We start from the raw sequence: 14494 nt of genomic DNA on the forward strand, positions 1-14494 counted from the left end.
CACAACAGTCCGAGGCAGACAGAACACGGCAAGAGATCAAAGTATATTTAGCAAGTTGTAGTAATCCAAGCCCTCCTGCATGTAATCCTAGTAGTTCCTCTGCAGCAAGTTCAAACGTCCGACTCCCAGACTACCTGCCTATCACCTTTCTGCAAGTGTGACTTGAAATATTGTCAGCAGCTCAACTTTCTCAGCTGATTTTGGCTCACCCCCAACTACAACCTGCAGCTCTAAGCTTACAGCTCTCTCAAGGGGCTGCCAACCTGGAAACCATTCATGCATGACATTAGAGTTAGAAACCAGGTAGGAGGTTCACGCAGTAGGTTGCCTTTATTTCTCATATTCTGGCAAAGTTCTTGAAGTCAGGGAATGAAATTCTCGTGAGGGGCAAAACAAAATAAAGGAAAAGAATGGGCCAAAAAAAAAAAAAAAAACAAGTGCATAACAGTTTCCCCTTTACAACTAGTAAAAAAATACTAGTTGGTCCCCTATAAACATATATAGCTCAGGTATTTAAGTCCTTCCAAATGTACAAGATATGTTACAGATAAATTTAACAACATGAGCAGTGGAGAGACACAATCAACTTAGATAACTTTCTTAAGCTCGTCGTACAAGACGAGCACAAAGGCTCCGCCCATGCCTCTGAGCACATTGGACCAGGCTCCTTTGAAGAAGGCCTTGCTGCCTTCATCACGTGCGATCTTCCTCCAGCAGTCCAGGGTGCCAGTGTACATAATATCAGCTGAGGAGAAAATAGAAGAAGGTCTCAATCATGGCCACAAACAGAAATTTTAAGCTATAAAGGCATCAAGTTAGAGTTATTACCTCCTTTGCGTCCAGACTGCATCATCATACGACGACGGACGGTATCGAAGGGGTAGGACACGAGACCGGCGACGGCGGTTACAGACTGAGCGATCATCCAGCTCACAACAATGTGTGTGTTCTTGGGATCTGGGAGCATGCCTGAAAGAGATGCGTCAGTTCAAAAGGTTAATCTAGTTCCCTAAAGTTCAGGAGCTCATTGGGGGGAGAAAGTTTGTAGACTCACCCTTTGCTGTGTCGTAGACGCCAAAGTAAGCTGCTCTGTAGATGATAATGCCCTGCACTGAGACGTTGAAGCCCTGGTACAGACCTTTGAGGCCATCAGACTTGAAGATCTTCATCAAGCAGTCACCCAGGCCCTTGAACTCACGTTCCTGCCCTGCTTTGCCCACGTCGGCGGCAAGACGCGTCCTGGCAAAGTCGAGTGGGTAGACAAAACAGAGCGACGTAGCCCCTGCTGCGCCGCCAGACGCCAGGTTACCTGCAAAGTATCTCCAGAACTGTGTGCGCTTGTCTACGCCGTCCAGGAAAATCTTCTTGTACTTGTCCTTGAAAGCAAAGTTGAGGGCTTGCGTGGGAAAGTATCTGATGACATTGGCCAAGTTGCCTCTCCAGAAGGAAAGGAAGCCCTGCTCTTTGGGGATGCGGACAACGCAGTCCACGATGCCTTTGTACTGCTTGTCGGCTGTGATCTGTTTGCTGGCATGTTGCACCTGTAAGGAAAACAGGAAATGACATTATTATTTTACATTAATCTGTCATTGCATGCTGGATCAACTCTTTACGCATTCATTCAAGAACTCATAACCCCGCCCCCTCTTTTTCTTCCTCCTCCTCCTGCTGCATCCAGGCCCCTATGCAGCAGTGAAAACCCGTGGTGCAATCCTTCCTATGACCTTGTTTGCAAGTTTTTAAGCCAAACTATCACACTTCATAGAAGAAGAAATGTTTTTTCAAACGCCGCAGCAGGTGACCATATGAGCTTGTTAAGGGACACTGTGTTTCCTCCCTGTGGAGTGCTGCAGCTTTCAGGCCTGACTATTACATAACTGGTCTGGTTTGCCTCGAATATGCTCATTCTTAAACTCAGACAGAGCTGCTGAGATTTACTATTAATAGCCTACTTTCTGCTGCTGACGCTGCAGCATCCATGCTTTAAAAACAAATCTTTACCAGCACTTATCACTGCGTCAGGTCAGCATCTAAGAGTCAGCTGTTTTAAGGATGCCGCATCAAAGGCTGAGGCGTCTCTGCATAGAGAGGAATAACAGCCTACCTGGAGGAGAAGTTTCACTCTCTCAATGGGGGCTACGGCTGTTTTGGATATGGCAGCGGCGATACCACCGGCGAGGAAGTCCTTAGCGAAGGAGATAGCCGTATCAGTCATCTTCGGGTGTTTCCGGACGCCGTCCCGCTGCTCGCTCCGTCTGGTTTGCAGGTGGAGTTGAAATGGCAGAATCAAACCGGGACTTGAAGGGGTTTTAAGGAGGCTGAACGCATAGAAAAGCACGAACTTCGACTCTCGCTTGCTATTGGTCGGTTGTGAGTGCGGTGGGCGGAGCCAGAGGGCGTTCTATCAGTTTGATTCGCTGGTTTCCATGGTCACGCAGGGAATGAAAGGACATATTTTCGTCCCAAAAGAGAATAGGGAGTTTATCAGTTATCCAAAAAAAGTTGTGGATAGTTTCTTTTACTTTCATTTTGTTGTTATTTGTTTTCTTTACTCTTATTAAAGTTAAAGGTCGCGTCGTCTGCCAGTCTGAAGCAGCCAGGGCCTGAAAACTATGGTGGGTAAAGGTCACCCCATCTGTTGATGTCCTTTGGCTGTCACCGTGTTTCCCACACTGAGAAGGACACGAGTCAATCAGCTGACTGAGTCCACGCAAAACCTGTCACAGCTCTTAAGGCAGGTCATTTTATCAAATAATTTAACGTTTCCAATGCATATTTTCTTCTCTCCTCAGGTAGAGTTGAAAGTAACTTCAACACATTTTAACTCAAGTAAAAGTAAAAAGTAGTCATCCATGAAATTATTCAGTTATTAAAAAAAGTATTGGATGAAAAAGCTACTCAAGTACTCAACACATCAATAATTTAATATTTAAGAAATGCATCATCAGATGGACCAAAATATGTGGAAACTCTGGTATGTTAAATACCAAAATGAAAATAATCAATATAAACGGCATAACTGCTAAATAACAAAATTAGGCAAAAGAGACATTTTTTGAAATCAATTTCTTTCAAAATGAAGTTCATGAAACTTTAACAAAAACTTCAGGTGTGTTTCATAATCATGTTGGTCTTGATTGTGAATGAATGAATCTTTTGTTACAACTCTAAATGAAACTTAAACGTTAAAAAAATATATACATGTATTAAGCATTTCAGTCACTTTAAAGGAAACTTAGAGCCCTTCTTGGAAATATAATATTAAGTGTGATTTTAATGAGGTTAAATGCTACTGAAATCCAAACAACTAACTAGCAGGCTTGCAAATGAATATATGTTATGACGGCTTGCCATATACAGGATGTAGTACACTATGTTGCCCATAAATACTACAAGGTGGAGGACAAACTGCAAACAGAACATACTGGACTCTACCATAAATAGTTTAATGTACAAAGTTATTATTACCAAAATACATTTGGTGTAGATGTACACAGTTATCTTTATGTAGCAGTTTCTCATAAAGAATCATGTTTAGTAAAAAAATGTTGAAATAAAATGTGAATTTGGAAGGTCGACCGTTGATAAAATAATGGAATAAAACATTGCTTTGTGTCATACATTGAAATTGTAGAAGAATTTAAAGAGTTTGCTTAAAAACAAAGCAACTGTTAAGACATTAAACTCATTTTTTGTTTTTAAAAAAGTCAGCTTTTGGATGCAGTTCTATCTTTTCGGGGTACACATAAAAAAATAAACACTTAGGTTTTGTTAAAAGTAAACATTTTTAATGTTTGATTCCTTCAGTAACAATTTGTGTCAGCAGATAAAAGCCTGCTTCTGTTGAAGGATGAAAAGGTTGCATTCATTTTATTCTTTACAATTATAACGCTCAGATTCAATCATCAGAGTTAGTCTACTTCCTCAGAACAGACTGTGGCACAGTGTGAAGTTAATGCAGCAAAAACTGCAACAGGAGCCAAAATAAATATTCAACAACAAAGGCACAGGTTTTTACATAAAGCAGTCATAAATTGCTCACAATTTATGCTTAATACTGTCAGATAAAAATGATGTAACTCTGAAATAGTCCTAGTATTAGTCTCTTGGAGGGTCTAGTGAATGTTTTTGATTTTTCCTCCATTTTTTTGTCCGCGGGAAGCATTTCCAGCTTCACCAGCGGTTCCCAAAAGACGACTCCCTTGACCCAAAGTTCCTGTTTTTCCAGTAGCGCCTGACCTCCTCCAGCTCGTACGGCCCGAGGCTCTGGTCGACCCCCGGCGTGGGCTGGTAGCTCAGAGGTGAGACGATGTAGCCGTTGCGGTAGAGGCACACCTGCTTGCACATCTCGCAGCAGGTGAACAGAAGACCAAAATAAGGAACAATCTGTGAGGGAACAACAGAGTTTTGATCTGATTAGTGTTAAAACAACTCAAAATTTGACCTAAATTACCTCAAATGTGCGCTTTTAAGTCTTAATGATTGTTTCTCTTGAACTTAAAGGGGTCTTGTTTTAAATTAGATCATCATGTGTGAGACAATGTTCAGCGCTGAAGATATTTGCAGCTGAAATTGGAGACTGGAGCATGCTGTTCCACCTTGTTCTCCTGCAGCGGACACTCTGCGTCACTCCTGCCTTTGCATAGATCATGCGTTACAAATCTTTCCTTTGGCACGTGGGAGCTATTTGTTACACAGAAATCAGTTTTCTAACCAAATGAATCTATGACACAATCAAGCATGGAGGCACCTTTATCATGTTGGCCGTTAGTCCGTTCCACAGTGACAGAACGCCTTTGTTTCTAACAATCTGCATGAAGCAGTCCATCGTTCCACTGAAGTGGACATCAACACCACCAAAATGGGGAAGACGAGAACTCTGTGCCTGAGAAAATAATGAAAAAGAAATAAAATATGAGTGAATTGGCAGAAAAATTTAAAATTCCAATAAGTTAAAACGTCAAGATTGTTTTTTTAAATATCTCTGTCGTCATTTTCAAGTATGAAATGTAAACATGTTTTGAAGAATGTGTAGAAAACAGATTTATTTTTGCAGTTTGTGTGTATCTTTACACCTCAAAGTGGGATATTCCCCATTTTATAAGCAGGATATGTTGCAAAAGTATTTTAGATTAAACATACAGGACATTCTCCAAAGTGTATTGGTTGGAAAAGTTTTGTTATTTTGTATTTATTATTGTATGTATTGATTTTAGTTTTTAACATAGAAGGATTTTTACAGGTTTCTATTTTTGTTTGTCTAATAACATTATTGTAAAATATTGAATCAGATGTTTTAATCAGTTACTCTGTACTGAAGTAGTTTTTTTTCCCAAATTATTTTTACTCTTATTTGAGTTATTTTCTGTTTACTTTTACTTGAATAAAATATGTTGAAGTAAAGCTACTTTTACTTAAGTATTATTTAGGATGTTCTACCTGCCTCTTCCATTGTAATTAGCATAAACCTGGAAACCTGAACCAGGAGACAAATATTACAAATCACACATACACAATCTAAAAAGAAGTGGGCCAAGAACAGAGCCTTGTGGTGCACCTTTATTCAATTTTTCTGTTTTCCACTTTACTGTGCATGATGATTTTAAAAAAATTATCCCCAGATCCAGTCTTATTTTTATCCATTTTCACTTATCTTAAACATTTTAATTATTGTGACTGAGTTAGTAGATTTTTTTTCTTTAATGACTTTTTGTCACTCAGGATTTGGGTCACTTTGTTCAAACAGCGTGTTTTCCTTCAGTTCCTGTTCTTAAGGAGTAACTAAGAGAAACCTGCTCATGTGTTTATACCCCAGGAAAACAGGAAGTCAAAATTTAAATTATTTTTTAAAAAGCTACAGTTACCTTTATTTAGCTGAAAAATATCTAAATGTTGAAAAATAAGTAAAACTAAAAAAAATCTCTAAAGTAGATATTTTACCCCCAAATGAATAAATGCACTTAAATAAAATATTAGATTTTTCTAAATCTAATATTTAAGTTGCCACTATACAAATAAACTAAACTGAAGCACCTTTTTCAATGGGAAATTATGGCAATACAATAAAATTATTTAAATATTTTAAAGCACCAAAGGAGAAACAAACAAACAAAAAAACAAACTACCAGCAACTAAAGAAATCTGGACATTTGCGTTTAGGAGGAAGTTCCTCTGGAATATTTCCTCTGGAAAATGTTTCTCTGCTAAGATTGCTTGAATTGTGTTTGTTTGTTGTTAAAACATCTTCAGTGTAGTAAAACATGCCGGTGTAAAAATGTTTTGGGTAAAGCTAAGAAAGGCAAGATGTCATCAATCAGATGTAAAGAGGAGTAAATGTTGCCACAAAACTTGAGTTGTTTTTTCTTTATTTAACCACAGACTGAACCTCACGTGTATCCTGTAAAGTTTTAAACCTCGAGAACAAATTTGTAAGGAGAAAAAAGTTTAAAAACTCTCCAGAGAAAGCTTCTGTATCGCCTTTTGTAAGCTGCAGACGTCATTTCACCTCCAACAGGCTTCCTCCCCTCTGACTCTGCTGGACTTCCAGATATTTAACTTCCTGAGCCGCCATTAGCGCCCTCAGCGTCTCTGAGTTCACGTAGGTTCTGTCGTACATCCAGCCGGCCATCATGTGGGCGTTACGGCTGCTGAGGTCACATGTGGGCGTCTTAAAATTTGCAGTTGACACATAAACTCGTTAAGAAGAAGCAGTTAAACTGTACAGCGCTCATCTTATATCACTACCCTGTCCATCTGGAAACATCTTTTTAATCTTTTCTCTGCGGTGGGTTAACGTTTAACCGTACGCTTCTCATTAAATGGAAGCATTTCAATAAAAACTGTATAATAAAGTGCTGTAGGTTGCATTATCTGGAAATGCACAGCCCTCAGAGCTGCTGCTATCTGACAGTCTATCTTTAGAGAACTTATCTATAGCCTGATGGACCTGGGGCACATTCACATTCCCAGCTGCTGTTAAACCTTGTGGCAGCTAATAATAGGCAGACGAAACCCGGATGAAGTGCCCAGTCCTTTGCAGAACGATTGTTCCATGAGGAACAATGAGGACCATGAGGATTTTGTCCGTCCTAATAAACCCAGAAAGGTCTGAAATGCAAATTAAAGATTATTAAACACCCAGAACCAATTCCACATAATATACATTTACTAATACTTATGTAATAGGCATGTTTTTAAGCAGAGATTTATTTTTCTGTCCAGTAAAAGTCCTCATTCAGTTAGTTTATGGTCTCTGTAAGGCGTTGCATTCAGTGAATAACTTGGACACGTCATTACTGCCCCCTTCTGGTGAAACTGTGGCAGGAAAGCCGCTTCTCAGGATCCTGTTCAACAAGTTGAAGCAGGATAAAATCTGATCTAATCTACCCATATTTATATTTTTCTGTGCAGCTGAACGCACTTTTGTATTAAACCTAAAATGTTAGTTACATTGTACAAACCGGATCACCATTTATCCGGTTTGTAGGGTGGCATATATTATATCCAGTAAGTAAACAGATTTTTAAAAAGTGTATTGCTTGATCGGTGTATTGGCTACTTGCTTTAGAGCAGTCAGACATTTTTAGAGGATTTTACACCAATAATATATAAAGAAATTGACAAATTTGTTGGTATCCTTCCACTATAAATGCAACCCACCTCCCCCCCCAAAAAAAACAACAAAGAATGAAATAACGTGATAAACTAACAAAAGTTTAAATGAATCTCTTGTTGCTTAGTACATATTTAACAAAAGTCGCACTTTTGAATATTTTCTGATTTAGTTGAAAATTTCATGTAATTAAACAAACAAAAACAGCATGAAGAGAAACAAGGTCATTTAGAAAACTTTGTGGCAACAACATTTGCATCAAATGAAGAATCTGTTCCTCAGAACGAGCGGTTTCCTTCTGCCACAGATGTGTCGATTTGGTTTAAGATCTAACGTCATGGAAAAGTATTAAATTAGATTATAGCACTAAATAATATTTAGCATTATTTAGTGCTTTTAGCAGCGTGTTTTTGTTGTGAGCAGCAGTCTGGCGTTCATAAACTATTTAGCTGCATGGTAGTTTCTATAAACAGGCTCTTGTGATACTGAAATTATACTGTGAATTTTCTCATCTGCGCACCAAATATTTTTAATTAAACTTATAAACTAGTCATATTTTGTGTGGGAAACTGATATAGATCCAACATTTAAAAAGAGTTTTGCATATTTGTCTTATCAAAATAGAGAAATTCAGTTTGCAAATTCCTTTAGATTCTGTTTAATAAATTAGAAAAACTAGTTTCTTTATTTAATGAAGCTTAGTAAAAGTAATTAAAAGCAGATCTGGAAAAGTCACCAGATAGATGAAAAAACAGAAGGAAAAATACTTTATTTTGTATTTAGCATTTCCCATTTTAAGACGACTTTGCTTGGAATAAATTTTCTCAAAAATAAAAATAAAAATTCTCCATCCGAACCAATCACCTGCACTGGCGGGACAAATATTTATTGTTTTTAAATGGCAAAAGTAATTTGTTTGCTTTTCTCCAGTGAGAGACCAATTTGAGGACAAACACAAAATTAAATTAGTTAAGCTGCTCGTTACCCACCTGCATTTTCCGTTTAACGGTTTCAAAGGGGTATGAGAGCGTTTGAGCCACTCCCGCTGCAATGCAGCCATTAATGAAGTTCTGCAGAGGAGTGAAGCGAAACGACGGCTCCTGCCACAGCTTGTCCAAATTCATGTAAACCGCATAGCATCCGACTGAAAAGGGAACCGCACCTGCAGGCGGAGAAGATGGAGGAAGTGGAAAATAATTCAGTATCGATGTCAGACGCATGTGTTGAATAAATGTGTGCTTACCCAGAACGGTGAGGGAGAATCCTCTGTAGAGAGCAGGCAGGCCTTCGTTCCTGTAGATCTTCGAGATGGTGTGAGCTGCGCCAATGTAGGTCCGTTGTCTGCAGTTCTGGACGATCAGTCGGGTCTCCGCCACCTCCAGAGGATACGTGAGCAGGGCTGCAGCGACGCCAGCCAGTCCGCCGGCTAATATGGCCCTCCACTGGGAGATAAAGCCCAGCTCATCCATGTGAAGGTGGACGATCCTGCACACAAACAGGCGTCAATAATGAACAGTAATGAATCAATCTTTGAAATAATCTAGTAATTTAGTAACCCATTAACTGGAGTATGCAGACTCAAAAAATGGTAATTTGCTGAAAAAGCAATATATTCAGAACAGTAGTTAAACATAAACTGTTAAAAAATATATACATTTTGCATTTTTTATTCATCATTTGTCTTTTTGTGATGTATGTAACATATATCTCTTGTAAAAGAGACAACAAGTCTCAAGAGATTGTTTCTGTATAAATAAAAGATTATATAAAACACCTTTGTCTGTAAATATGTTTTACTCAAAACTCCTTATGTGGCAGTTTTAGCTTCACATTTATTTTATTGTATTTTAGTAATGTTTACGTCTTATTCAAAAAAAATCATCTGTTTATTTGTATCTTTTAATATATTTCTAATGCTGTATGAAAAAGGCTTAAATGTTTTAGTTAAAAAAAATGGTAGAATGTGACAATTCTTTTGTCCAAAGAATCAATTAATTTTAAGGATAACCAATGGCATGATCGATTAAGTCAATAACATTTTTAAAATCTCTTATTTATTTATTTATCTACGTAGATTCAACAAATGTTGTGGCTCTTATTTAATATATTAAACACTTTCTACAATGGTGTAAAAACTACAACTGTTATTTAAATGTAAAAAAAAATAAATTATATGGACGTTTATGCTCAGTATTTTACTTTTCAGGCCGATAACCTGAAACCTTCAGCAGGAAATATGATTTGAATAAAAAAACATGAGCTAAATAAAAGAGGAAGGGGGTTCCTTTTCCTGGAACTACTGAACAGTTGCTGCTGTCGCTGCTAGACAGGAAAAGGTGAGCACTGAATAACTTATGTTTATAAAACCAGGAATTCAAAAATGTGTTATAAAGCATGACCAGCCGGGTTTATTGCTCCTTGCTGGATTACTGCTCAGCTTAATGCTTTTTTTTCCTGTATCCATGCTGTCAGAGATCAGCAGTTTGTTCTGCCCTCTGGTAACCCAGCAGATGTGATTTCAAACCGTTTGCCCTCAGTTCGGTCTCACAGGCAGGAATTCCCCTTTCAGCAAGTTGTAGAACCCCCAAGCAATTTAAACATGAAACACAGTTTCTTTATTACAGCTGAATAATTCTGTGATTAATATTTATTTTTGTCAAATATATTTAAAATCGCAGTAATAATAATTATGTTCATGTTCATGTTGCAGAAAAACACTAATTTCACAGTATTTAATTACATCATTTAGGTAAGGAAGAAAATTTTCAACATGAAATGTAATAAAATTAATAAGAAAATTCTAAAATATTAAACTAATATGTTTTTTTTATTTGGTATCTATAGAATGACGATTTCTTATCAATTTCAAATATTTTATGGTAGTAATATAGATTTTACTTCACCGTTGAACAGTTTCAACCATTATTTTTAACTTATGTTACTTTTTTTTTTAAAATCAACAGATAATTTACAAGTTGTGTAATAGTTAGCTTATCAATCTACATATTCCTGATGAAAGTTTGAGTCCTAATGTAAACAATTTATTAAACTCACTGCATTAACTTTATTAAATCTGCAGAAGCTGGTGAAGTTGGAGGCAAAAATATAATATTGGTTTTTTTTTACATCTCTAAAATTGTTTTATATACTGTATTTCTGCTTCTGGCGAATATATTTTCTATAAATTACCGATTAAACCTATTATCATAACCTGCCAGACAAAACGTCGGGCAAACGAAACAGCTTCCAGTTTAAAAATGGACTGAGTAAATGGAGCCTTCTGATTGGCTGGAAACAAGAGGACGCGTCTCGGACGGTCAAAACAGGAAGTATTTCCGTACAGTAAAATAAACGACAAAACAATAACAAAACAGCCTTTTTTTCCATTTTAAAACATCACACGTGTTAAAATGCTTCATCCATATTGATAATAGCGTCAATTTGCAAAATCAGTGTGTACTAAAAGTGAAGTAATAGATGAATAATAACACAAGCAGCTATAAAATAAGATATAATTTGCGACAGTTAGTCCCAGTATTATATATTGCCCTGCTAAACTTACTTCTTGTACGTGGTGAGGTGAACTGCTGTATATGGAAACAGCCGGAGACAGGAGACCATATTCCCTTTCCAAAATCCTCGAAGTCCCTCATTCTGGTAGATGACGATAAAAGTTTGCAGGAATCCGCCTTTGCCGTGAAAAGTTCCCACCTGACGTTTAATCTTCACGACCTCCAGAGGAGACGTGACGGTTTTGCTGAAGAAACCAGCGAAACCAGAGCAGAGGAAGCTCTGAGAACTGGTCAGCCGGGTGTCGTTTTTCACCGAGACCACCATTATTTCTCTGGTTGTTTAGCCTGAACCCCTTGTAGGGTCTGAACTCGACCCACCGGCTGGGTTTCGCTGTTCTTCGAGGTACAACCAGCGACCTGCGTGGATGGGTCACACACATCTAATTTTAAACACCGGGAAGGTGTGTGTGTGTGTGTCCTGCGCGGGCCTGTGGTGTTATGTGACAAAAATATTCACGTCACTTTGATTTGATCATGTGGGATAACTCAGTTAAACACTAGAGGGCGCTCCTTGACCTATTTTTAAACGACAAATAAATTGACAGTTTTAAGGATGAACGGAGGCAAATAAATATGGCGGTTCAAAAGTGCAAATGTTCAAAACTGGGTGCAAAAATATTTAGGCTATTTAATAATTACATACACAAACTACAGTTCTGGATGAAAGCACATGTATAAAGGAAAAATGAAAGAAGAATATATACATTTCTTGATGAAAACGCATTTATAAGGAGAATAAAATATCTAAATTTTTAATAAAAACATGTATAGGGAAAAGGAAACACAAAATACATATATTTCTGCTTTTATTTTTAATTATGCCCAGCTTTGGTCCTCCATACATCAAAAGGTTTTACATTTTACCATCCATAGGATGCATGTTAGAAGTATTTATTTATTATTAAACTGTTCTGTGTCGCTGTCACCCTTACCTGTAGAAGTAAAAAGGTGGGGCTTAAACTGCTCTGATCAATTTAATTGATCTGAAGTGAACTTTTTGCCCCAGTCAACCGATCAAATGTTGGGGTTTGAAGAATCACAGTGACAGCTTGAAATAGTCAACTTCAACCCTGGAACCTGGAAATAGTTTAAATAAACATTGAATTTGTTGTTTGAAATTTTATTATAGGGAATCTATATAATATTTAAACATTTATGTATGCATAATACACATAAAAATAATTATAAATACATTTAATTATGAAATTATTATGATTACTAGACACCTTGTAGGATAAGTGGGTATAGACAGTAAATGGAATAATTTACAACTTTATTTTATTCTTCAGTTCTATCAATAAATGTTCAACAATGTCTTCACTAATTTTAACTCCACATTTTAATTTTCTTTAGTCATAGTTTTGACTGAAACATATTTTAATTTTAGTCATAATTTGGAAATCTTTTGTCATTTTAGCTCAAGTCCAGTTTTAGATGCTACATTTTGGTCAATAAAATGTCATATGCCTTCATGAAGGAATGCATTTTAGTTTTATTTCTTTAAAAATGTTTTAAATTTATTTTCTTTCATAACCAAGGCCAAGATATTTGTTCTAAGACTTTTCTGTATAATTTTGTGCCATAAAGAAAATGTTCATACTGCATGAAAAATGTAACATTTAGTCACGTTACAACCATAAAGTTTGATTCTGCAGTTTCAAACAACCCAGTTTTAAATGTAAACTCTTTAAATATCTGTGGTTGTTTGCAGCTCCTTCAGAGTTTCTCTGGGTTTGACCTGTCAGTGGAGGTCAGATGGGAAGATCAATGTGACTACAAATAATCAACGTTTTTGCTCCAAGACTTTTGTATTTTGTGGAAAAACGCATGAATTTTATGAAGAATGAATTCACAGAAACTTTGTATTTTCCTTTTTATCCCTTTTGAGAACATCAGTGAAAACAGATGATAATCTGAAATGAAACTTTTTGAATTTCTATCAGAGGTTTAATTTGTTGAGCATAAAGCTGATTTTGACTCTGACTTTTGATTGTTTCTGTGCTGATAATTTCATTTTCAGGTTATTATACCCTCTGGGTTGAGAGAGGTAACTTATTATATAACTTTTATCTTTATTACACCAGCTACCGTATCTGGCTAACACATCCATAAACCTTGAACTTTGTCACATTTTCCACAAACTTCTATATTTTTATGAGATTTTATGTGATACCACTGAAAATACCACATAACTGTGAAGTAGAAGCAAACTTTTCAAAACATTTTAAATACATAATTAAAAATAATTAAAAATCTAAAAAGTGTGGTGTGCATTTATATGCAGCCTCTCTGAGTCAACATTTGGTTAATCTGTCTTTTGCTGCAGCATCTAACTGAAATGTTTGCAACATAACTAACGGAAATGTTCAGTTCCTTCCACTAGCTATTACATTTAGTTAAGTCTGGACTTTGACTAGGCCTTTACAACATCTGGATATATTTTGATAAAAAGTTCAAGGTGATTTTTATGGGAGTATCAATAAAAATGGGCGTCTGCAGAAATGCATGGCACACTTTTCAGGTTATTTTCTGTAGAAAACAATGTTTCATTCTCTTCCCACTTAACAACTATGTGTTGCGTGTTTTGGTCTGTCATTTAAAACATCAATAAAACACAGAAGTTTGTGGTTGTAGTGTGGCGAAAGGAGAGTTTCAATTTTAAATACTCTCATTTCCTCTTTCTTTCAAGATCTGCAGTCACGCTGCCATCATAAGTCTGCACCAGACAGATTTGTCGTCATTTAGATTGTTTTCTTTACTGTACCGTAAATCACCTCTGGTTGCTGTGAAGTGTATTCGCCACCAGGGACAGGATTTCGCCGTCTTGTTTCATCCCCGTGTTTGTTTTTCTCTTCGTCTCGGCCTGCCAGGGGCTCAACCCGACCTCCTCTCCCCCCTCTGACGGTCTCACCAGATCCACGCGAGGAGCCCACCTACTGTCACTGCCAGGGCCACTTGGCTCCTTCTCAAAGCCCTTTTTCAGGAACAACAGAGTCGAGGAGAGGAAATGACAGCCTGATCACAAGACGCCGCTTGTCCCACTCCCCCTCACTCCGGCTTCTAGGGCTGTCCTGCAAAAACACAAAACATACCAACTATTTATGGTCTAGTTTCTAGTGGAAATACATTAGTACACTTTAAATAAGACAAAACTAACTTACAATGTGACTTGCAGTCCAGTTACATGTTTCTCGTCACGTTGCATTTTTTGACTGATGCTACTTATACTCTGGAAAGTACAGGATGATCCTCTCCTGCACCCTAAAAAACTGACCCCACACTAAAATAAAAGAAAAGAAAACATGCATTT

At 37.2% G+C, this 14494-nt stretch overlaps 2 protein-coding genes across 3 annotated transcripts; both read right to left on the bottom strand.

The window, feature by feature from the left end:
- Window positions 1-304: 304 nt before the first annotated feature.
- On the bottom strand, window positions 305-2299 carry LOC116714316 (ADP/ATP translocase 2). Its single transcript, XM_032554807.1, has 4 exons — window positions 2105-2299; window positions 1055-1541; window positions 829-969; window positions 305-745 (listed from the first exon to the last, which is right to left on the bottom strand). Exons 1-4 carry the CDS (start codon window positions 2213-2215, stop codon window positions 588-590), a joined length of 897 nt encoding a protein of 298 aa, XP_032410698.1. The 5' UTR covers window positions 2216-2299; the 3' UTR covers window positions 305-587.
- Window positions 2300-3422: 1123 nt separating this feature from the next.
- On the bottom strand, window positions 3423-14144 carry slc25a43 (solute carrier family 25 member 43). 2 transcript variants are annotated; one of them, XM_032554805.1, is made up of 7 exons: window positions 13959-14144; window positions 12117-12261; window positions 11175-11541; window positions 8856-9097; window positions 8602-8774; window positions 4751-4885; window positions 3423-4386 (listed from the first exon to the last, which is right to left on the bottom strand). In XM_032554805.1, exons 3-7 carry the CDS (start codon window positions 11447-11449, stop codon window positions 4174-4176), a joined length of 1038 nt encoding a protein of 345 aa, XP_032410696.1. In that variant the 5' UTR covers window positions 11450-11541; window positions 12117-12261; window positions 13959-14144; the 3' UTR covers window positions 3423-4173. The 2 variants fall into 2 exon arrangements, with proteins under 2 accessions (XP_032410696.1, XP_032410695.1); XM_032554804.1 differs by lacking the exons at window positions 12117-12261; window positions 13959-14144 and having other exon boundaries at window positions 11175-11645.
- Between the last annotated feature and the right edge of the window lie 350 nt (window positions 14145-14494).

This window comes from Xiphophorus hellerii, chromosome 23 (assembly GCF_003331165.1).
Source record: "Xiphophorus hellerii strain 12219 chromosome 23, Xiphophorus_hellerii-4.1, whole genome shotgun sequence".
NCBI classification, from domain to species: domain Eukaryota; kingdom Metazoa; phylum Chordata; class Actinopteri; order Cyprinodontiformes; family Poeciliidae; genus Xiphophorus; species Xiphophorus hellerii.

Coding starts and splice junctions, on each gene's coding strand:
- LOC116714316 (XM_032554807.1), bottom strand. CDS start 2,215: ATGACTGATACGGCTATCTCCTTCGCTAAGGACTTCCTCGCCGGTGGT. Junction 1,542..2,104: donor GAGTGAAACTTCTCCTCCAG/GTAGGCTGTTAT, acceptor TTTTCCTTACAG/GTGCAACATGCCAGCAAACA. Junction 746..828: donor GCAGTCTGGACGCAAAGGAG/GTAATAACTCTA, acceptor TTTTCTCCTCAG/CTGATATTATGTACACTGGC.
- slc25a43 (XM_032554805.1), bottom strand. CDS start 11,449: ATGGTGGTCTCGGTGAAAAACGACACCCGGCTGACCAGTTCTCAGAGC. Junction 9,098..11,174: donor CACCTCACCACGTACAAGAA/GTAAGTTTAGCA, acceptor GTTTGTGTGCAG/GATCGTCCACCTTCACATGG. Junction 8,775..8,855: donor ATTCTCCCTCACCGTTCTGG/GTAAGCACACAT, acceptor CTCCGCCTGCAG/GTGCGGTTCCCTTTTCAGTC.